The 27,500-nt window shown below is 29.4% G+C and overlaps 1 protein-coding gene across 22 annotated transcripts in view; it reads left to right on the plus strand.

Annotated features, from left to right (window-relative positions):
• LOC122259883 (putative polypeptide N-acetylgalactosaminyltransferase 9) overlaps window positions 1-25,409 on the plus strand; it is a 560,190-nt gene extending 534,781 nt beyond the window's left edge. For 15 of the 22 annotated variants that reach the window (XM_086533258.1, XM_086533256.1, XM_086533260.1 and 12 more), the window contains 3 exons: window positions 7,875-7,985; window positions 10,685-10,813; window positions 20,630-25,409. In XM_086533258.1, coding sequence (XP_086389384.1) covers window positions 7,875-7,985; window positions 10,685-10,813; window positions 20,630-20,773 — 384 coding nt within the window. In that variant the 3' untranslated portion in view covers window positions 20,774-25,409. Of the gene's footprint in view, window positions 1-7,874; window positions 7,986-8,978; window positions 9,084-10,684; window positions 10,814-20,629 lie in introns of all 22 variants that reach the window. The other 7 variants (XM_086533266.1, XM_086533276.1, XM_086533275.1 and 4 more) reach the window with 1 other exon arrangement.
• Window positions 25,410-27,500: the final 2,091 nt, after the last annotated feature.

A 27,500-nucleotide genomic window follows, 5' to 3' on the forward strand; every position in this document is an offset into this window, starting at 1 on the left:
TAGTATTGCCAACAATGCCAACAACTATGTATCATATACTTTACATATATAAGTTTTATTAATATTTGATGATATATTCTTTTATTGGGAATCATGGAACAGATACAGGGAAAGGACCTTGGAAGAGGCCCTACTTATCAAATCATTTGCATTGATTTGGAAGTAGTTATACAAAGATTTATACATATTATAATATTTTTTGTCATTTAAACATTTTTATATTATAAACCAATTATAACTTCCTCATATATATACAAATGTTCTTATACATAACTGCTGTTACATATAATTTGCCAATTCATTTCTTCAAAAAGAATGCTTTACCAATGATTCTTTTACATATTTGCATCCCCTTTCTCTGAAGAAATAATAGACATAACAAAATCTAAACAAGACTGTAATGAGAAATTCTTTCCACTCTCTCAGAGACTAGCTTTCTTGTTCAATCTATAATAGTGACATTTTACAACACTTTTAACATAGTTGAAAATTTTTCTCTTCTTCCACCCAAATTTTCTATACAATGTTATCACAGTAAATATAGAACTATTGAAATGAGTTCATTTTTACAAACATATTAGACTAAGTGCAAGTGAGAAGGCATACCAAGTAAAGTAGTCTCATGGACACAGCTCTATAATAGTCTGATAATGCGGAATTATTCACAGCATTTTAAGATTTTTGTTCCTGGGGTACCCCCAAATCATGATTTGACCTTATTTTTAATGCATACACATTTTGTCACAATTACGGTTTATTTGTGCAAGATGTTCACATTCATTTTCACTTGCTTTTGCCTTTCGGAAGGAATCTGTATTTTCCCTCTTTTTTCTTTTTAGTGAATATGTTTGTGCTGTGTGCTCTTTTTTCTCGTTATTTTCTTTCACTGGTCCTTATATTCTTTTAGTTCCTATAAGAGTGGTTCATATGTTAATTACAAAGTGTGAAACAAACTATTTGACCGAATAGTGTATCAACCTCATGATTGGTTCCACAAGTGTTGCATGTGACTGCAGACGTTTGGTGTGGTGATGGGCTGACAAACCTCTTATACTCGTGGTTTTAGCGCACAAGCTTTCCTCTCATATTTCGACAATAGAACATTTCTCACTTGTTGCTACTACTTTAAGTCGTAGAAACAGTCCTCCTGTCTTATACCACATCAATGAAGATTCAACAATGAAGATTATCCTACTATGACAGATGTCAGAAATACCATTTCTTCTTTCCCTTAATAAAGTTAGTGTTGCAGTGAAAGGGTAACATAGGACTGTTGACTATTTTCCCGACTGCAACCAGGATACTTTGCATATTACAGCTGGTTAATTATAGAGAAAAGCATAAGAAATAGTGAATTGGTATACACAGGGTGAAGAGTTTTTTGTAATTATGTGTCATACAGTTATGACATATGAATATTATTTTGGATCTTACAGTTGTTTGAAGAAAGTGTGCATGTATGTGTGTGTGTGTATGTATGTATGTATGTATGTGAGAGAGAGAGAAAGAGAGAGAGAGAAAGAAAATATGTAAATGCACTTGTGTGTATTCTGTTATATTCTTAGAAATGTGATCAAGATTGTTAATAATACGGCAGTTTGATACATAGAGGTGCTTTGAGATTTTGGGCATTCCTAGATTACAGGACAAAAACTGTCGAACTCAGTGGTTACATTCATTTCTTCAAAAAGTATGCTTTACCAATGTTTCTTTTACATATTTGCATCCCCTTTCTCTGAAGAAATAATAGACATTACAAAATCTAAACAAGACTGTAATGAGAAATTCTTTCCACTCTCAGAGACTAGCTTTCTTGTTTCAATAATATGTGGACATTTTTACACACTTTTAAGCAATATGTTGGAAAATATTTCTCTTCTTCCCCAAATTTTCATATTCATATGTATCACAGTAATTTAGGAACTATTGAAATGAGTTCATTTTTACAAACATATTAGACTAAGTGCAAGTGAGAAGGCATACCAAGTAAAGTAGTCTCATGGACACAGCTCTATAATATATATAATATACATATATTATACATATCCATATATCTACATACATATATATATCTATTACCTATTATATGATATAAATACATATAATAAGAGAAACCCCCCACCCCCCCCACCCCCCACCCCCCCCCACATATGAAGTATATCACACTGCAAAAAATCTTAAAGGAAAAAATACTCTAATATGAAATGATGAATATTAGATTTCTTCATTTATCTGAAGACAGAGTTTAAGAAATAAAATCATAATTCTAACTTTTTAAAGATTTATAATCTTTATATATAGTATTGCCAACAATATATAGCATCATATACTTTCATATTATAAGTTTCCTAATAATTTTGATGATATATTCTTTTATTGGGAAACATGGAAAGGACCTTTGGAAGTGCACTATTTAGCATATTCATTTTCATTGATTTCAATGTTTTGTTCATTTAAACATTTTCTTCAGCATTATATATTTTGCATTATAACCAATTCATTACTTCCTTAGCTATTCTACAAATGTTCTTATAGATCACTGCTGTCAGATCATTTTGCCAATTCATTTCTTCAAAAAGTATGCTTTACCAATGTTTCTTTTACATATTTGCATCCCCTTTCTCTGAAGAAATAATAGACATTACAAAATCTAAACAAGACTGTAATGAGAAATTCTTTCCACTCTCAGAGACTAGCTTTCTTGTTTCAATAATATGTGGACATTTTGACATTTTAAGCAATATGTTGGAAAATGTTTCTCTTCTTCCCCAAATTTTCATATTCATATGTATCACAGTAATTTAGGAACTATTGAAATGAGTTCATTTTTACAAACATATTAGACTGTGCAAGTGAGAAGGCATACCAAGTTAACGTTAGTCTCATGGGACACCAGCTCTATAATAGTTGATCTGGTGTGATGGGAATTATTCGCTCGTCATTTTTAAGATTTTTGTTGCTGGGGTACCCCCAAATCATGATTTGACCTTATTTTTAATGCATACACATTTTGTCACAATTACGGTTTATTTGCGCAAGATGTTCACATTCATTTTCACTTGCTTTTGCCTTTCGGAAGTAATCTGTATTTTCCCTCTTTTTTCTTTTTAGTGAATATGTTTGTGCTGTGTGCTCTTTTTTCTCGTTATTCTTCTTTTCATGCGTCCTTATCATTATTTTAGGTTCCTATATATGAGTGGTTCATATGTTATTTACAAAGCGTGAATACATACTATTGGACCGTATAGTGTTTCCAACCTCATGATGGTCTTCCTAAAGTCCTGTTGCATGTGAATGCACAGACGTATGGGTGGTGAGGGAGCTGACAAACTGGCTGTTAACACCTTGGGGGGGTTTTAGCGCACAATGCTTATCCCTCTCTATTCGACAAGTAGTCATTTCTCACACATGTTTGCTAACTCCTTATAAGTCTGTATAGAACAGTCACCTGGTCTTATACCATAAATGATGATTCAACATGAAGATTATCCTACCTATTGACAGATGTCAGGAAAATAACATTTCTTCTTTCCCTTAATGAAGTTTGTGTTTGCAGTCTGGAATGGGTTAACATAGGACTGTTGGGGACTATTTTCCCGACTGCAACCAGGGCATACTTGCATCTCTACAAGTGGTTTAATTCTAGGAATAAAAAAAAAAACAAAACAAAAAAAAAAAAAAAAAAAAAAAAATGAAAAAAAAAATAAAAAAAAAAAAAAAAAGCATAAGAAATAGTGAATTGGTTACACAGGGTGATGAGTTTTTTTGTATATTAGGTGTAACAATTTGACATTTGTAGATTATTTTTGGATCTTGCAGTTGTTTGAAGAAAGTGTGCCTGTTATGTGTGTGTGTGTGTATGATATGTAGCGTTTGGTATGTGAGAGGAGAGAGGGAGAAAGGAGGGAAAAGAGGAAACAGAAAGGAGAGAGAAAGAAATTTATGTAAAATGCACTTTGTGTATTTGCTATATTCTTAGAAATGTGCTATCAAGATTGTTAATAATACGGCAGTTTGATGCATTGAGGTGCCTTTGAGGATTTTGGGCCATTCTAGATTACCAGGACAAAAACTGTCTCAAACTCAGTTGTGGTAAGCTTTATGTATTTATAGGATCTTATTTTAAGATTTTTGTTCCTGGGGTACCCCCAAATCATGATTTGACCTTATTTTTAATGCATACACATTTTGTCACAATTACGGTTTATTTGCGCAAGATGTTCACATTCATTTTCACTTGCTTTTGCCTTTCGGAAGTAATCTGTATTTTCCCTCTTTTTTCTTTTTAGTGAATATGTTTGTGCTGTGTGCTCTTTTTTCTCGTTATTTTCTTTCACTGGTCCTTATATTCTTTTAGTTCCTATAAGAGTGGTTCATATGTTAATTACAAAGCGTGAAACAAACTATTTGACCGAATAGTGTATCAACCTCATGATTGGTTCCACAAGTGTTGCATGTGACTGCAGACGTTTGGTGTGGTGATGGGCTGACAAACTGGCTTTTAACACTTGTGGGGTTTTTAGCGCACAATGCTTTCCTCTCATATTCGACAATAGACATTTCTCACATGTTGCTAACTCCTTATAAAGTCTGTAGAACAGTCACCTGTCTTATACCACATAAATGAAGATTCAACAATGAAGATTATCCTACTATGACAGATGTCAGAAATACCATTTCTTCTTTCCCTTAATGAAGTTAGTGTTGCAGTGAAAGGGTAACATAGGACTGTTGACTATTTTCCCGACTGCAACCAGGATACTTTGCATCTTACAGCTGGTTAATTATAGAGAAAAGCATAAGAAATAGTGAATTGGTATACACAGGGTGAAGAGTTTTTTGTAATTATGTGTCATACAATTATGACATATGAATATTATTTTGGATCTTGCAGTTGTTTGAAGAAAGTGTGCATGTATGTGTGTGTGTGTGTATGTATGTATGTATGTATGTGAGAGAGAGAGAAAGAGAAAGAGAAAGAAAGAGAGAGAAAGAAAATATGTAAATGCACTTGTGTGTATTCTGTTATATTCTTAGAAATGTGATCAAGATTGTTAATAATACGGCAGTTTGATACATAGAGGTGCTTTGAGATTTTGGGCATTCCTAGATTACAGGACAAAAACTGTCGAACTCAGTTGTGTAAGCTATAAGTATTTATAGGATCTTACATTACTAGTTAGTTAAAGTTATAAACATATCAATTAGGAATATATGAAGATATATCACACTGCTATAAAAAATCTTCTAAAGGAAGAAAAAAATACTTGCTTAATATGAAATGATGATAAGTTAGAGAGTTTTCTTCAACTTTTATTTGAAGACAGAGTTTAAGAAATAAAATCATAATTCTAACTTTTTAAAGATTTATAATGAAAACTTATATATATTATTGCCAACAATATATAGTATCATATACTTTCATAATATAAGTTTCCTAATAATTTTGATGATATATTCTTTTATTGGGAAACATGGAAAGGACCTTTGGAAGTGCACTATTTAGCATATTCTTTTCATTGGATTTCAATGTTTGTTCATTCTTAAACCATCTTTCTTCAGCATTATATCTTTGTTGCATTATAAATGAGTCATTACTTCGTTCTAGTATTCTCTACAAATGTTCTTATAGATGTGTTGCTGTCAGCCATCATTTTGCTCCAATTCATTTCGTCACAAAAGTTATGCTTTATCCCAATGTTGTCTCTTTACATATTTGCATCCCCTTTCTCTGAAGAAATAATAGACATTACAAAATCTAAACAAGACTGTAATGAGAAATTCTTTCCACTCTCAGAGACTAGCTTTCTTGTTTCAATAATATGTGGACATTTTGACATTTTAAGCAATATGTTGGAAAATGTTTCTCTTCTTCCCCAAATTTTCATATTCATATGTATCACAGTAATTTAGGAACTATTGAAATGAGTTCATTTTTACAAACATATTAGACTGTGCAAGTGAGAAGGCATACCAAGTAAAGTAGTCTCATGGACACAGCTCTATAATAGTCTGATGATGCGGAATTATTCGCAGCATTTTAAGATTTTTGTTCCTGGGGTACCCCCAAATCATGATTTGACCTTATTTTTAATGCATACACATTTTGTCACAATTACGGTTTATTTGCGCAAGATGTTCACATTCATTTTCACTTGCTTTTGCCTTTCGGAAGTAATCTGTATTTTCCCTCTTTTTTCTTTTTAGTGAATATGTTTGTGCTGTGTGCTCTTTTTTCTCGTTATTTTCTATTTCACTCGCCGCGTTGCCTAATATTTCTTTAGTTCCTATAGGGCAGTGGTCTCATATGTAATTACACGAGTGAAACACGTATTTGATCCGAATAGTGTATGTACCTCATGATTGGTTCCACAAGTGTTGCATGTGGACTGCAGACGTTTTGGGCGTCGGTGCTGGAGCTGAGACAAACTGGCTTTTAACACTTGTAGGACGGTTTTAGCGCACAATGTCTTTCCTCTCATATTCGACGATAGACATTTCTACACTGTGCTAACTCTTATAACTGATCTGTAGAACTGTCACTGCGCGAATACCAATTAATGAGACTGTTCAAACTATGACGATTATCTACTATGACTGATTGTCAGAAATACACATTTCTTCTTTCCCTTTAATGAAGTGTTAGTGTTGCAGTGAAAGGGTAAACATGCTGCTTGACTATTTTCCCGACTGCAACACTGGATACTTTGCAACTTACAGCTGGTTAATTATAGAGAGAATAGCATAAGAAATAGTGTATTGGTTATACACAGTGGTGAAGACGTTTTTGTTTTATTTATTTGTAATTATGCTGTCATACAAGCTTTTGATGACATATGAACTACTTATTTTGGATCTGCGCAGGACTGTTGTGAAGACAGTGTGCAAGTATGTGTGTGTGTGTGTTCTGTATGTATGTAGCTTTTCGAGAGAGGAGAAAGAGAAAGAGAACTGAAAGACGAGAGAGAAGAAATCTATGTAAATGCACTGGTGAGAGTTCTGTATTATTCTATTAGAAAAGTGATCAAGATTGTTAATGAAATACGGCTGTTCGTACAGAAGAGGTGCTTTGAGGATTTGGGCATTCCTAGATTAAGGACACAAAACTTGTCTCAAATAGGTTGTGTAAGCTTATCGATATTTGGATCTTATATTAACGCGTAGTAAATTTAAACATTGATAACATATTTGCAAGAAAATTTTATTTCTTTTGCATTTTCTATGGAAATCTCATGTGATGTGTGCATGTGTGTGTATGGATGTATGTGCTCAGTATTACATCTGTGTATGTATCTTAGGTTACACATATGATTAATGTATATAATCTTACATTTGATTAAAATCTGATAAATGTCAGGTGATGCTATTAAACAGCAAATACATTATAAAATGTAAAAAATCTTTCCCTGTTAAAAAGTAACTTTTTTCAACAAATTGACAATTCATCTAAATGGGGCTGTTCTAGTATCCTGATCTGACAATTTAAAGATCTATTTTAGTTAAAATTAGGATGATAGCAAAGTGTCTTGAATAAAGTTTTAAAGACAGGATATATAGAATAATCCAATATTGCAAAATTATCATACGATAGTGATATTTTAAAAATATATGAATTGAAAGTTGAATTTGACCCATACAGAAATAAAAAAAAGTTAGATAAAAGAATTCATGCACAATTGATTCAGCAGTAGTGTTGTAATAAGCATGACATCTGTATATCTGGTGGAGAGTATTCATATCCATTGATATCAATATCTTCCACACGAAGATACCAAAAAGCAATAAAGCAAGCCTCAGACGCAGACGTCACTAAGGGTCTAAAGAACTGATTGGGCTTCAACATTGCCCTTTGGCCATGTCCTCCTTGCTAACAGGTTCGCAACTTGGGTGCTGGCGGGTCTACTTGCCTCGACTCCCCTGCACGCAGGGCTAATTTACACAAAGCTGTGGGCCTCTACCCTTGTCATAAGCAAGGGGGTAATCAGGTAATCTAGTAGGGCAAACCACTAGTTGTTCTAGTATCCCATCTGTTTACTGTACAAGGTCTAGGTTAGGCAGCTTCAGAAGGATCAGCCAGAGGAGATGATGGCAGACAACAGTGGAAGGTTTGCATGGGCTTTACTGCTTGCTTTCGAGTAGCTTGAACTTGGCTTGGTGTGGAGTATCATGATACCCAATTTGTGTTGTGTTTTTGGTTCCTCTTCCCTTTCTTTGTTTAGGATTTTGCATGGCATGATTGTTTCTTACTTTTCAAGTATTACCGTTTCTCCTAATGTTTGTATGTCTGGAAGTAAACTTCGTAGGGATGGGAATGTGCACCCCAGAGTATGGTTCATATATATATATATTTTCAGTTTCTTTGTCACTGGATGATTATTTACTCTGTTAGCATGTCCATAGTATCATATTAGGTTACTTGAGATAGATACTTCTAAATATATTTTGAATTCATATGGCTCTTACGGGAAATGATAGGGTTGCTTATTTTTATTGTAATTTTCATTATTTTGAAACATGAAGTAACAGCAATCTTTTATAAGAGGTTAATGATTTTCAGATAATTTTGTAGCTCTTACTCAGTTCTATAACTCCTACTCGTTCATCTCTCCCACATTTCTAGTTTTTTTTTTTTTTTTTTTTTTTCTTATCAGTAGCTACTCAACATGGCAAATCATATTTATAATTATTTTTAGCTTCCATTTTCCCTCCCCTTTGAAAAAAGACACCATTTTCCATGTATTGCTTTGCCTGCTGCTTCAGTCAGTGAGTGTTTGCACAACCCCACAGTAAAGACCAGCCGCTAACAACTAACTGCAGTCTCTCTCTGGCCTAAACATATGAGCAGATACTCATTAGATCATGGGTCCACATTCCCCCGTCTCCTCTGTTTCACATCCCATTGTCTGCCCCTTTTCCTGAGCCCTGCCTCTAGCATGGTGATCATGGCAGTAGTAGTTAGTGTTGTCTATGTGCAACAGATCCACAACTTGGGCACCGGACAGTGTGTGGACTCCGCTGCCAAGCCTGATGATAACCACAAACCGGTCGGTCTCTGGCCGTGCCATGGGCAGGGTGGAAATCAGGTAAGTCTTTTTCAGGTGCTTGAGCATTTTTTTTGTTTTTTTTTTTCATAGGCTTTCTGAAGGTAAGTACCTATTCATGTTTTAATTTTAGCCTAGGTGCTTGTGCTGCAGGGACTATGAAACAGGTTAAGTGCCATGTTCTGGCAACATAGATTTTTCTTGTTCTTTTCAAATTGTTGTATCATATGTAGGTATCCCATTTTTCATGATTTTTTAAGGATCCATACTATTGCTAGCCCTTTGCATTACATTATATCAAGACAACTCAAATACATTTTAGGGTTAATGCATAGATCTTATTTAATCTTATTAGAGCATGAGCAGAGTAATAAAATAGGGTAGATATTGATATTTCTCAAGAACTGCAGGTATTGTTGGTGATATGAATATTTTTCTAATGTTTTATGGTTTTCTTATACTGATCTATATCAATATGTATTAAAGATGATATATGAAAGAGAGAATGAATATAATTATAGATTATTCATACTCTTTGTTAATTTGATAATTGTCTTCATTTGTAAAGTGAGACTGTGAATCCACTGAGGTTATAACCCATTGCACATCCTTCATAGGCGTTAATATAGAGCAAGAGGTCGTCAAGTTGCTGAGTGCCATTGATCTCTAAAGATAGTGCTTGCTAAAGACTGTTGATGGATGCCATTCAAGGCTTTCTCTCCTGCTGGTGTTAGAAGAAGAAAGTGGTGCCATCTAGGTTTTGGATGTTAGGTTTCCTTAATATTATGGTAATTAAAGTAATTATGTATGCAATTGCCATCATCACTCACTACTTACTCATAGCACTATAAAATAGCAGTGATCCAAAATTTCCAGACGTCATGTATGTCATGACATCCATCGTCAGGCCAAAGCTCCTGCGTCATGTATGTCGTGACACCCGTCTGCAATGGGTTAATAGCATATTATCTATGAAAATACTCATCAAAGTAGACTAACTGATGAAGTATGAATGAAGTATAGAGGTCAGAATTGTAGGAGTAATTACAGATTTAGGAATGATTCGATTAGTATGATTTATTATTCCACCTTTCCTTTGCTCCATGACAGAATATGTAAACTTTTTAAACACTGGAATTATTCTTGAGATTTTATCTGATTAATATGTCTCTTTTCCCCTGAGTATGATTTGAAAGAATACTTAATTATTGTTTTCCTTTAGTATAGATTGTAGTACAAATGAAAATATTTTTTATGGCCATAGGCAGGATGATAGATACATGCTGCATGAATTTTATGTCATAATTTGTAATTATTGATCAAAATCTTGAATTAGATCTGCTTTTCGGAAACAGGTTTCTTTTTGTTGGTAAATAATAAACTTAAGAAAGAATTTAGATTTGCAGTACAAACAGGTTATCTAAAATGTGGATCCTTTTCTTTGCTAAACATATAGTTTTCATTTCTGAAGGATAATGTTATAGTACAGTAATGTTTAATACAGAATTACTTGCACATAATGTTAAGTCCTTTAGACCATTACAATTGACTTTGCTGCTAAATCTTAAGTATTAAAGTTTCAGATTTTGTTAAAGTGATGATTCTTCGAGCTTTTCTAACCTTTATATTATTTTTATCATTAGTATTGGATGCTGAGCAAGGAAGGAGAGATCAGGCGTGATGAGGCATGCATGGACTATGCTGGTGCTGATGTGATCCTTTACCCTTGCCATGGATCCAAGGGAAACCAATACTGGGAGTACAACCCAGAGGTATGTGTGAGTCTGGTAGTCTTGTAGCTCCTGCTGGGTATTCTTATGCTGGTATCAGGGAGGGAAGGAAGACAGGTTGCAAAGGAAGCAACATTAAAAGTGTGTATATAAGGTGTAGATATATATATATATATTTATATATATATTATATATATATATATATATATATATATACTCAGTATATATATTATATATATTATATATATGAAGACATATATATCTATAGCATTTATCTCCGTTCTCTAGAATATATTATATACATATATCATTATACGACAACTATACCAATACTATACGTAACGAAGCATAATACGAAGAACTATATATATATATATATATATATGTATATATATATATATATATATGTATTAAGAATATATATATATAGATATATATATACATATATATTATATATATTATATATATATATATTCTAAATATACATATAGTACTTATATATATATAATATTTATATATATATACATATATTATATATATGTATTTATATATATGTACTGTTATGTTCTTCTCCTATATATATCATATATAATATATATTATACTTATACTATATATATATATATAATTAATACCATCTATATATATTATATAACTAATATAATTATACATATATATCTTAATATATTATATTTTATTTTTTATGTTATATACTATATATATAGATATTATTGATATATCTATTGATATATATATTATAGTGATATACAACTATGTTATATAATATATATATATATATAATATATATATATATATATAGATATATGTAAATATATATATATCTCTATCTATAATTATATATATACATACATATTATATTCTATATATATATTATACATATAATAATACTATATCTATATATTAAATATACATAATCTTATTATATACTTATACGTATATACTATACCCTAATATATACGTTATATATCTATTTGATAACATATATGTATTATACTATACTTATATATATACCTTATTTATATATTATACATATATTTATTTATATATATCTTATAATATGGTATATACTATACTATATATGTATATATATATATATATATATATACTATCTCTATTACTATAATTATATATATCTATATTACTATATACTTATTTAGATATTACTTATATAATATATATTATAATCACATCTATATATATATAATATATATATATATATATATATATATATATACTATATCTATATATACATATATTTATATATGTGTATGTAAATATATGTATACATATATATTCTATGATATATTATATATATATTATGGGTATTGTTTTTGTATATATATATATGTTTTTTTTTTTATATATAGGTGTTCATGATATGTATGTATATATATTATATATATTTTCTCTATATATATATATTATATATATATATATATTATATATATATTATTTATGTACGTATCTATTTATGTAGGTGCATATATTCTAATGATAGATTGTTAGAGTTGATATACACGCGATATAATAAAATAGATATATATGTATGGGTCTGTGTGTGGGTTTTTAGATATATTGACTATATTGGGTGTGTGTGTGTATATATATATATATATATATATATCTATTATATATATATATATATAATACTTTATACGTTACTGATACATACATACATACATACATATTTTTTTAAAATACATACTTTAACGATTATACATATATATACATACATACCTATTATACATATATATACATACATTATACATATATATACTATTTATTCTATATATACATACATATATACATACACATATATGTTAAATACATATAATTATTACTTTTATTGTATATATGTGTGTATATATGTATATAGTTTACATTATATGTATGTATATATGGTATAACTATGATGTGTATCTATGTATATATGGTATATCTTATGTAATTATAGGTATATTTATTATTTTTTGGTATATATGTGTATATATGTATATATGTTATATTATATGTTAGATATGTATATATATATATAATTATTAAGACATAAATATGATGAGTAGCTGTGGGTATATATATGTTATATATATGGTATATATATATATGTATATATATGATATATGTGTATATATATGTGTATATATGTGTATAATATATGTAATATATATATATAGTATGATATATGTATATATATGTGTATATATGTTATATAAGTCGTGTATATATATGTGTATATATGTGTATATATATGTGTATATATTGTATATATATCGTGTGAAAATATGTGTATATAAATGTGTATATATGTATACTATATGTGTATATATGATATAATATGTGTATATATATATTATATGTTATATATTAGGTATCTATATATATATATATATATATATATATATATATGTGTATATATGTATTTATGATGTGTATATGTGTGTGTTGGGTGTGTGTGTGTTGTTTGTGTGTGTGTGTATATATGTATATATACGAGTATATGTGCTTGTGTGTTTGTGTCGTGGTGTGTGTGTGTGGGTGTGTGTATATGTATATATGCGTGTATATATATGTATATATATGTGTATATATGTATATATCTATATATATATATATCATGTATATATATATATATTCTATATATGTATATATATATGTGTAATATGATATGTATATATATGATGGGTATGTGTTATAATAGTGTATATATGTATATATGTGTATATATATGTATAATATATGTGTATTATTATGTATATATATTGTGCATATATATGTTTATATATGTATATTGTATTTAGATTTATCGTGTATATATATGTTGTTTATATATATATTATATACTATATATGTGTATATATGTGTACAGTAGGTATATATGTATATATGTATATTATATGTAGTATAATATGTGTATATAAATGTATATATGTTGTATATTTGTGCATATATATGTATATAATTTGTGTATATATGTATATATATGTGTATATGAATTTGTAATATATATGTATCATATATATGTATACATATGTTTATTTATGTGTTATATTGTATATATGTGATATATATAAAAAATATATGTGTATTTATAGTTGTTTATTTATGTATGTGTATGTGTATATATATGGATATTATGTATATAAAAATATGTATATATGTTATATGTGTTATATATGTTATATATATATGTGGTTATATGTATGTATATATGTGTTTATATGTATATGGTCGGTATATATATATATGTGTATCTATATGTATTATATGTATATACATGTGTATTATTATGTATATATATGTATATATATGTGTTTCATATTGTTTTATATATGTGTATATATTATATATATGTGGTCTAGATGTATATATATATACATATTATGGATATATGTATATATAGATTACCTATGTGTATATATATGTATATTATTGTATATAGTGTAATTATATGTGTATATATTTGTATATATATATATGTATATACATGTGTTTATACATGTATATATTGTGTATACACATGTTATATATATGTTATACTATATGTGGTATATATATGTATATATATGTGTAATTTACATATATATATATATGTATATATATGTGTTATATATGTATATATGTGTTATTTGTATATCTATGTATTTACAGGTGTATATACATGTATTTATATGGTTTTTACATGTGTATATACATGTATATATTTGTGTATATACATGTATGTATATGTATTATGTGTTATATATGTATTATATGTCTCTGTATATATATGTGTTTATGTATATATATATATGTATATTTATGTAAATATTGTTTATATTTGTAGTATTGTTTATAATGTATATATACATGGTGAATATGGTATTTATATGTGAATATATATATTTTGTATATATATGTGAATTTAATATATATATTGGGTGCTTTTTTGATATATATATATATATATATATATGTGTATATATGTATATATACACGTGTATATATGTATATATACACGTGTATATATGTATTTATACACGTGTATATATGTATTTATACACGTGTATATATGTATTTATACACGTGTATATATGTATTTATACACGTTTATATATGTATTTATACACGTGTATATATGTATTTATACACGTGTATTGATGTATTATTACAGTTTATAATGTATTATACACGTGTATTATGTATTTAGACTCGATGTATATATGCTTATATACACGTGTATTTATCGCATATATACTCGGTGTATATATGTATTTATACACGTGTATATATGTATTTATACACGTTTATATATGTATTTATACACGTGTATATATGTATTTATACACGTGTATATATGCATATATACACGTGTATATATGCATATATACACGTGTATATATGCATATATACACGTGTATATATGCATATATACACGTGTATATATGTATATATATGTATATCTATGTGTATATGTATATATATGTATATCTATGTGTATATGTATTTTATCTTGTATGTATATATATATATATATATATATATATATGTATATATAGTATATTTTATATATATTCTATAAATAATGTTGTATGTATATATATATCTATTTATGTATGTAGAATATTTGTTATAATAAGTTTGTATGTAATTTATGTATCTTTGTATGTATTTATTAATGTATATATGTTTATATTAATGTATTATGTATATATATGTTATAAATGTATATATATGTATATATGTATGTGTAATATTGGATATATGTATGTGATAATATGTATATATTTGTATATGTGTATATATGTATTTGTAAAAAATTTTATATATATGTATATATTATATTTATATATATATTTGTATATATATATGTATATGTGTATATGTATATATATATATATAGATGTATATGTTTATATATATATGAATCACAACAAACACAAACACAAAAACGTGCACATGACAGAATAATAAATCTGCCACTAATTGTAAAGGAAAAACTCACGACGTTTCGAACTTTTAAAGAAAGTTCCTCATTAGGCGAAAGCAATCCAAAAATGAATAAGAGAAGTAAATTTTGTAAAGAATATATAGGGAAAGGATGACAGTAGGAACAAGGGCTGAATCAGGTCACAGAAGGGTGTTTAAGGTCAATTAATCTAGGGAATGTTTTTCCCACTAGAAAGGAGATAAGATCATCCAACCCTCATTTTTCCTTTTCAATTAGTGGCAGTGTTTTATTATATATATATACATATATATATATATTTATATATATATATATATATATATATATATATGTGTATATTTATGAATTATATAATATTTTTATTATATATATATCTATATATATAGATATATATATAGTATATATATATTGTGATGTGTGTGTGTGTGTATGTGTATGGATATTATGTGTATATATGTTTATGTATTTTTGTATATATACATATGTTTTGTTTTATATGTAAATATATGTATATTTATTATATATGTATATTTATATGTGTGTATATATGTATGTATATATATATGTATGTGTATATATATGTATGTGTATATATGTATATGTATATATATGTATATGTATATATATGTATATCGATGTATATATATGTATATGTATATATATGTATATGTATATATATAGGTACTATATGTGTATATATATGTATATATATGAAAATATATTTATATATTTATATGTATATATATATGTATATAAGTATATGTGTCTAAATGATTGTGTTTATATATGTATGTGTATGTATATATATGTATATATGTATATTTGTGTATATCGGTATATATGTATATATAGGTATATATGTATATATAGGTATATATGTATTTATATGTATATATGTATATATATATGTATATGCATATATGTATATGTATAGATATATATGTATATTTGTGTATATATGTATGTATATGTATATATGTATATTTCTATATATGTATATATGTATATTTGTATATATATAGGTATATATGTATATATATATGTATATTTGTATATATATGTATATACATATGTATATATGTATATATATATGTATTTATGTATATGTATGTATATACGTATTTATATGTATACATATATATGTATATGCATATATATGTATATATATTTATATGTTTATGTATATATATGTCTACGTATATATATGTATGTATTTATATGACTATGTCTACGTATATATATATGACTATGTCTATGACTATGCATGTGTACACACGTGTATGCATCTGTACACACGTGTATGCATGTGTACACACGTGCATGCATGTGTACACGTGTATACACGTGTAATTTATGTATATACATGTGTAATTCATGTGTATTCACGTGCGTACACATATACACGTGTGTACACATGTATACACGTCCGCACACATGTATACACGTGTGTACACATGTATGCACGTGTGTACACATGTTTGCACATGTGTACACATGTATACACGTGTGTACACATGTATACACGTGTATACACATGTAAACATGTATATACATGTGTACATATGTATACATGTGTATACACGTTTATACATGTGTATACACGTTTATACATGTGTATACACGTGTATACACATATGTACACGTGTATAAACATGTACACACGTGTATACATATGTATTACATGTGTACACATATGTATACATGTGTACACGTGTATATCACTATATGAGCCAACAACTCACAGCGGTATACAATGTATTACAGTGTATACAGGTGTACACATATGTCATATTGTACACGTGTATACATATGTTAAACATTATTACGGTGTATACATATGTATTCACATGTTAATTCTATGTATTTACAAGTGTTAACATCTGTATACACGTGTAATTAATGTGTATACACGGTATATGCATATTGTATACACGTGTATACACATGAATTACACGTGTATACATATGTATATACACATGTATATACACGGCTTGTACGACACGTGTGTAATACATATGTTCAAAGTATACACATGTATTACAGTATACGTGTAGGTACATGTGTATACACTCGTATCGTGTATGTTTTAAAAAATGTAACGTTTACCGTTCACGTGCGTATACTCATGTATCCACGATACGTATGTGTTTATAACGTGTATACACGTGCGTACTCGTGTAATACATGTGTATATGCATATGTATAACACGTGAGTAACATATGTATACACGTGGTATGTATCTACTCGTATATAATCTATTACTTGTGTATACATGTATAAACATGTGCTATAATATGTATATGTGTTCGTACACATGTATGTGTATATATATGTATATATACACATGTGTACATACATGTATATATATGTATATATTATTGTATATATATGTATATGTATATATAGTATGTATATTTATATATGTATATATACATATATGTGTATATATGTGTATATATATGTATATATATATATATATATATATATATATATGTATATAGTATATATATGTATATATATATTATTGTGTATATATATGTATATGTAAATATTTGTATATATGTATATGTATATATATATGTATATAATATATGTATATATATATATATAAGTATATATAGGTATATATGTATATTTATATGTGTGTATATATATGTATATATATATATATTTAATATATATGTATATATTGTATATATGTATAATATATATGTATAGTATTTATAGGTATATTATGTATATATATGTATATGTATATATATGTATATTATGTATATATATATGTATGTATGTGTATATATATGTATATATATGTTATATATATATATATATATGTATACATCTGTATATAGTATATATGTATATATATGTTTGTATTATATATGTATATTGTATATATATGTATATATGTATATTTGCTTATATATATATGTATATATATGTATATATTATATGTATATTTATATATATGTTATGTATATATGTATATGTATATATGTATATGCATTTGTATATGTATGGATATTACATACGTGTATGATGTCTAATATGTATATAATGGTGTATGAAGTATATTATCATGTATTACAATGTATATTGTATACAGGATGTATACTGTAGTGTATACAGATATATTCATGTGTATATTACATGTATACATATGTATTACACATGTATTACACGTGTATACATGTGTATACTTGTGTATACACGTGTAATTCATGTGTATACATGTAATTCATATGTATACATATAATGTATATGCAGGTGTTACAATGTATAATTCATATGTATACACGTGTAATTATGTCTACGTGATCCATAATATCTATTATTCACTGCGTACACATTATATATGTAATACTATGCATGTATACACGTGTATGCCGTAACACAGTATCATAAACACGTGTGTACACCGTGTAAAGATGTATAACTGTACACGTGTATACACGTGTAATTTATGTATATACACGTGTAATTCATGTGAATTCACTTGCGTACACATATACACGTGTGTACACATGTATACACGTCCGAACACATGTATACACGTGTGTACACATGTATGCACGTGTGTACACATGTATGCACGTGTGTACATATGTATACACGTGTGTACACATGTATACACGTGTATACACGTGTAATACATATGTATACACGTGTGTACACGTGTAATACATATGTATACACGTGTGTACATGTGTATACATGTGTACATATGTATACACGTGTATACACATATGTACACGTGTATAAACATGTACACACGTGTATACATATGTATTACATGTGTACACATATGTATACATGTGTACACGTGTATACACATATGTACACGTGTATACATATGTATTACACGTGTATACATGTGTACACATATGTATACATGTGTACACGTGTATACATATGTATTACGCGTGTATACATGTGTATTCACGTGTAATTCATATGTATACACGTGTACATATGTATATACGTGTGTACATATGTATACACACGTATGCATATGTATACACGTGTATTCACGTGCGTACACTTGTATACACGTTCGTACACATGTATACACGTGCGTACGACATGTATACATGTGTGTACACCTTTATATACACGTGTACATATGTATACATGTGTATATACACGTGTATAATGTGTTTACATGTGTATACATGTTTATACATGTGTATACACGTGTATACTTGTGTACACATGTGTATGAATATGTATGTATATACTTATATATACTTGTGTATATGTACACATGTATACATGTATATATATACATATACATGTAAACATGTGTATATATACATATGTGTATATACATACATGTATAAATATGTGTATTTAGATACATACATGTATAAATATGTGTATTTAGATACATACATGTATAAATATGTGTATTTAGATACATGTATAAACATGTGTATTTAGATACACATGTATACATGTTTATATATATACACATGTATACATGTGTATATATATACATATATGTATACATGTGTATATATATACATATATGTATACATGTGTATATATATACATATATGTATACATGTGTATATATATACATATATGTATACATGTGTATATATATACATATATGTATACGTGTATATATATACACATATGTATACGTGTGTATATATATACATATATCTATACGTGTGTATATATATACATATATGTATACATGTGTATATGTATACATGTGTATATATATACATATATGTATACATGCGTATATATACACATGTATACATGTGTATATATAATATACACATATGTATAAATATGAGTATGTGTATATTTATATTGATGGTTTTACATATTATGTTTTCCTGTTTTTTTGTTCATGAATTATGAATGATTTCCTCTTTCAGTCAAGCCGCATCATGCACGGCAGCAGTAAGAAGTGTCTTGCAATTTCTCAAGATCGGAAGAAACTCGTAATGGAAGACTGCAATTTAGAGGAATCAAGACAAAAGTGGAAGTTTGAAAATTATGATCCTAGCAAAAAACTATGAAAACAGATGAAATATTAAATAAATATTTGTTTTTTTCATATATTTTTTCAAGTGCCTGTGTATTGATTTTCAATAGTATGCTGAAGAACGGGAAAGAGTTTCAAGTTGAATTAGTTGACAGTGAATTTAGGTAAATTTTTTGAATTAGCCAAACTTCAAATTCTTTCTCTGCAATTGGTAATCTTTGTTGTACTCTCTTGATTTCGCTAAGAAATGTTTCTGGTGGTTAAATCACCTGGGGAGATAGATATGCAGACCACTTGGGTCCCCATCCACATGAATTCTATAAGGCTATAGTTCGCCATGAACTAAGGTACTGTCCCAGATTTCAGAATCTGTGATCGCTGTGCATATCTTCTGCCGCACTGTTGCTCTAGCTTGTAAAGGTTGTGCTCTGGAGGATCTTCCTTTAGCTTTTCATTCTACTATGGTCACTGAAACTCAAAGCGGAGAAAAAAAAAACTGAAAAAAATTATAATTTCATGTCAAAAGAAACAGGAAGTTTTTCCTTTCTCTGATAGCATTCCGTGTTTCTGGCGAGATTATTTTTTTACTAATTGCACTTCGGATATTGATATTCATTTGAAAGCAAAGGCAGTGCGTGACAAAATGCTAAGTGTTTTGTACTGCTTTAGTCAGAAAGACTTTCCTTGTGATTAGTGTGTATTTATGAAGAAGTCAAATGTCATGAGAGGTATAGCTATGTGTGATGCAACACCATGAATCAAGAGGTAACTCTTAAAGGGATGTGTGAGTGTTAACAGCTCAGAAGTGGCCTGAGGTAGATATTGAAAATTGTGTAAAGTTGAAGAATTATTAGTTTTTTGATTATGAGCTAGTGAAATGCTAAAATCTTTGTGTGGGATGTTCTAAGAGTTGCAGCTGGATTTGATATAGATAATACTACTTAGTGAGATGTTTGAAACTGTTTTGAAGTTGTTGAAACGAGTACCAGTGATGTGGTAGGTGGACATGAACAAGTGTGCCTCAATTAACAGTGCCAGAAATAAGAATTGCTGTTTGTGATTAGAAGAAGTTGATAAAATAACTTCTCATCAGTGGCAGGATTCTGAATAATGGAAATCTAGTTTGAAATTTGATGATTGAAAATGATTCACATCTGCAAAATATGTTCTGAAATAGCAAAATGTAGGACCAATCTGTAATATATAGTGTGTGAAGAGTGACTCTGTGTGTTTACCAGTCTAAGATACTTCAAATTATCTTATCCAGAATAGTGAATTACCTCATGTTAATTTTGTTTTTTCTTGACTTCAGTACTGGTTACTGTCGTTTGAGTACATTCTCCATATTGGTGCTTGGGATCTACTCTTTGATTTTTAGGTGTTTTTTTTTCTTAGAATATGATAAATGGGTTTATAAGTGCCCAATAAGCAGTGTTTTGGGATGAAACACTAATTCTTGACTCTTCCCACAATGTGGGAGAAAGAGAAAGACAGAGACAGATCAGGTAGGTGGTTGTCATTTATGTTGTGCTGTAAATATCCAGATTCTGATCCAGGCATTGCCAGAAATGAAACAATAACAAGACACAGATAATTTTAGAGAGGTTCGTCTTTCTATACAGTCAAATATTTGTCCATTAGTAGGAAAGTTGTAAAATCAATTTCAAGTTTTTTTTCCTTCACTTTTTTTCTGTTCATTTTATTTATATTCACCGACATTGATTTTTATTGCAATTATTCTGTGATGTCTTCCTGATGAGCACTGTTAAGTCATATTAGACCTTCAGATCTTATAAATAATTGTTGTCGTTTTCTGTGATTTCTCTGTCCAAGTTCACTTCTGTATCATCAGTGTGTGCAATAAGTAAAACTTATCCTCTTCATGGTTAGATTTCATCTTTGCTTTTTTCTGTTTAACTTTCAATACTTGAAGAAAGTCAAGAATGCTGTAGTTTAAAAGGTGATTTTTTTGTATCATTTTGTTTTAATAGTATATTTACATAACTGTTATGATTGGTTACTAGAACCCCTGTGATTAGAATATGAAATGAATATTTTTTATATATATTATGACCTGACAGACCTATGTTTAATCAGTTACAATTTATAGAGTGAATGTAATGTATAAAATTAGTTAATACTGGCAGTTATGTTACATAGTGGTAGTTCATTACGAAGAGACCTTGTATTCTCAAATTGATTGATATGATTGGGATTCTGATAGTGTTTTACTCAGTTACAGTTAATATGATTAGATATACTTGCAAACTGCATAAGAGAAATAAATATCAGAGCCATTGTTTTGTAATAAGGCAAAGACAGAAAAAAAGAGACTGAATATTATTGATAGCAGATGAATAATTCCTACTAAGAGCTTTGTCCCCTGATTTGCCCCACGTGAAATTCGTGATGTACTTGCTAGAGTTAAGGTTTTCGTGTTACGTTCCATATTTGGCTCATCCGGCATTCCAGTTAACATTCCTTGATATTTTTTTACACATTGAAATTTAATTTTAAGTACATCATTGTACAAAAGATCATTTGAATATCATTGTTATGATATGGTCATTTATAAAAGTCAACACATATCTTTTATTCATGAAAACATTGTTGCCATTTCACATATCAGCATTTAGGATAATAACATTTCAGTAGTTTTTTGATACGGATGCTTCACGATTTTCTTTCATTTCAGTGTAAATGAGTAGAATGTATTGCTTTTTACAAATCTACACAGCTCTGTACCATATGATAAAAAGATAAACACTTACTCCTCTGTACAAAAGATAGATTAAAGTGTAATGGCTTACTGTAAAAAGAAAATAAATAAATAAATACTGTATGATAATTTTAAAAAGTATTGGAATACAAGACACACAGGCATGTACACACATACATAAACAGATACAAACACACTTATATGTCAAGAGATAAATCAATCTAATATCTGCCTATTAAACATCACAGAAATCAGTCCAGTATTAATGTTGCAGGGTTAGAAGAGCAGTTCACCATCAGATCAGTAACCAGTTTTGCAGTGAGAATTTATTTTATTGCTGCTTATAGAAGTATCGTTGAATATGAAGCAACAAATTTGATAATTTTGACCCATGTTATGAATTAAGATTTAAATTTATTAACATGCTACAAAAACTATGCTAAAGAAGTTGGAGTATAAGAACTTGTGGTGTAAATTTATTATCAATTAGTTTTTGTTTGTTTTTCTGATTTCATATTTGGTGAACATGCAAATTGGCAGTATGCATAGCAATTACTTTGATGAGTTTCTTTAGATGAAAAATGATCTGGAGTTATTTAATTTAGGTACTTGGGGATGGCAGCCATTTCTTTGATGTGTTTTCATCTGAAATTCATATTTCTTGCTCATCAACTGTAACAAACTCTGCAATTGTGAAGAGTTAAAGGTTAAGTTGTGATTCTTATATTTCATGTCATCAACCAGTCAAGGAGAGCATATGCTTTCTGTACATAAGACAAGGATTCTATTGGATTATTATGATATAAAAAAGTAACTTATTTTTGATATAGTAAATCAGTGCATGTGATATCAGGTAAGATATAGATATATATATAATTATTGTATATATTGATACTAAACAAGAATTGTCTTTGATAAAATAGAAGAGAGCAGTGTCCTTGGCACTGCAGTTGTGGGAACTTGTCCTGATGAAAGCCTACTTCGATGAGTAATTTTCATATCCATGTGACGTAATGTTGATAGAGAAAAGGTGGGAATTGATTTTATTAGGAAAGACTCTCCCGTCCAAGGCCAGGTGCTTGCTCCTACGGATTTTCATGCTTAAGGGAGAAGTTGTTGTCTCTGCGTCATTTGAAGAAGCTAAAATTTCTGTCAATACTTCACAAGTGAGAGGAAAAGAAAGTAGACACCATCAAGTACAGCCACTATTGTGATGGAGCATAGCACGTTTAGCACCATCTGAATATCTGTCCTTTTTTGAAAACTGTTTCCCTCGGAAGTGGAAATGCTCTTAACCTTGAGTGTGTAAATATACCAATACAACTAACTGCTGGTTGCTTCTCTGAATCACCAAAGAATTATCTTGTAATTAACTTGCACAACCATTTCCCAGTCCTCTTTAATTCTGTGGTGAATATATTTATTTATGAAGAAGTCAAATTCTCTTTAGCATATTTTGGAATAAATGAATTTTTCACTGTAACTAAATGCAAACTTTCTATACTTCACATAGCAAACAAACTGAGAGAAAAGTATGGGTTTCATCACCAGGTTGCTCATGTGTTGAGTCATATGCCATTTAATTTCATGTCATTTGTTTTTAGATCAGATCATTACTATTATTGATATTTAAGAAATGTTATTTGATCGTTTTTTTCTGTGGAATTTTATTACAGATGTACATTAAGGAAATATACCAATGGACATATTAACATATTGTATACACCAGTTGTGATTAATATCTAGATTAGCAGAGTGAATGTGTATGATGTATAAACCAATTACAAGATTGTGTGCTACATTTGTTGTGTGCTAAATTAAGCTAACCAGTTGTTTTCCAATGGAAAGGGGATAACACTGTATGATTGGGCAAGTTTTGATGTCCATTATGCATTAAAACCCCGCATGTGTGATTCCTCAAAGGGTGCCTTATTAAAACCATTCCTACTGCCACCTGTGTTTCTCTGCGGCCTTTATAGTATGAGTTATTGCTCTGAAAAATTAAGAGATGTAAGAAAAGAAAAAAATAGCTATTTATGACAGATGAATGGTATTATTTGTGTTTTGATACTGATAAGTATGCTATATTGTAATTTCTTTTTTATTATACTGAAAACTAATTGCTTGATACCTCCTACAAAGCCAAAGTAGCCACTAGATGTATAAACTGCTTCAACAGCAACAACAAAAACAACACCAGATAGAGAAAGACATTTGGAAAGGTAGATGATACATGATGACTATGAGAGGCCAGGTATGATTTAATTATCAATTTAAGCAGCAAAATCTTTAAAATTATATCTCCTGAACTCAATACCAGAACAGAATTGTTTTCATTTCTGTTGAACCCTTAAACTGTTAACGATGTTTGACGTTTTTTTTTCGTCATACATGACGCAGGAGCTCAGACTGACCTGACGACGGGCGTCATGATGTGCGGGGATTTTGGATCACTGTGTTGTTTTATTGTACTATGAGTAAATGAATGAGGGAGGGTGACAATTGCAATCATAATTATTATAACTGTCATGATATTAAGCAAAATGTGTTTTATCTAACATCCAAAACCTAGATGGCACCACTTTCTTCTAGCACCAGCAGGAGAGGGAGAGAGAGCCTTCTACGGTCTCTAGCAAGCACTGTCTCTTTTGAGCGATGGCACATAAGAAGTTTTCGATCTCTTGCTCTATAGTACTGCAGATGTGCGGGCAGAATGAGAGATGGAAGGTGACTCAGACCATGCCCAATGTCTACAATGTGCCTCAGTGCCAGAAGGGATGCCTTTCACTGTGGCACTCACAGTCATAAGCACAAGTTTCCTTCCTCTTCCCTGCCTCCTCTTGTTATCTTCATTGTGGATGGTTATTTGTTTCGTATTCGTTCATGACAGCACACAAATACGAAAAAATAAAGTTGCTCTTTGTCCTCCCATAAAACAGCAATACTTCTAGAACAATGAGTCTAAAGAAAAAATTAGGGGATATGGACCATGAACTACAATTTTAGTCAACTGCAGAATTGAGAGAGCCTGTGATATGACAGATGTAAGTCTCTAAATACAGTAAAAAAAACACAAGAATGGCTCTAGCTCTACAATGAGTGACTGAAAGGGCGTGGGAAAAGTCAAGGTATGTTTCCGAAGCAGCTTCGCTCTGAAATGAAACCCATCATGGAGCCTGGGTAAGCAAATCTATCCCCCGTCGGTGTTGTGTTAAACTGTCTGTTTCCACGATCCAAATGAACATGCAAGTCAGTTCATCTATTCACACAACCATGATTGTACCCACACTCATGCCCACTCCCATGCAAAGGCCCACGCCATCTTCTACACACAAGCAGGAAAACAGATTTTATGGTCTACTTGCGTGCTCAGCAGTACAGAAACACATTCATATTCAACCATTAAATTCTTATGTATTAGGTGGATGAAATAATGTTTGGACTAATAGAGGGTTGGAGGGACTTATGAATTCTCTCAGTCTCAGCCTCAGTCTCAGTCTCAGTCTCAGCCTCAGTCTCAAAAGAGAGAGACAGACAGACCAAGACCGAAAACGAGAGACACCCAAAGAAGGAATAAAAAAACGTCTCGTAGTCAATATTCAAAAGGTCGATTACCTAAGTCACATCAACAGATTATAACAAGTACTTTTTTTAAGTATAAACGAACATAGATGCATAAAATGATGGCCATTTCATTCTTTTTTTTTATGTATAATCAGAATAGAATGACAAGTTTCTGCAAAAGTTTAATCATTCGTATTACATAGTGACAATAAACAGAAAATTATTAGTCAATGTAAATCCTGTGTATATAGTTATCTATCTATATATAGTATAAAAAAAAAGTCCTTCAGACCAAAATTGATGATACTCCAACAGTTGCATGAGAACGAGAAATAAATGAGAAAATAGGATAATAGGCAACCTCTTCCGTTCCGTTTCTATTCTCATAGTCCAATTTTTCTTTTCGAACTAAAATAGTACATATATTCGCACACACACACACACACACACACACACACACACACACACACACACACAC

Source organism: Penaeus japonicus, unplaced genomic scaffold (assembly GCF_977035675.1).
Source record: "Penaeus japonicus unplaced genomic scaffold, GWHDUDI00000001_assembly GWHDUDI00000039, whole genome shotgun sequence".
In the NCBI taxonomy this organism is placed as follows: Eukaryota; Metazoa; Arthropoda; class Malacostraca; order Decapoda; family Penaeidae; genus Penaeus; species Penaeus japonicus.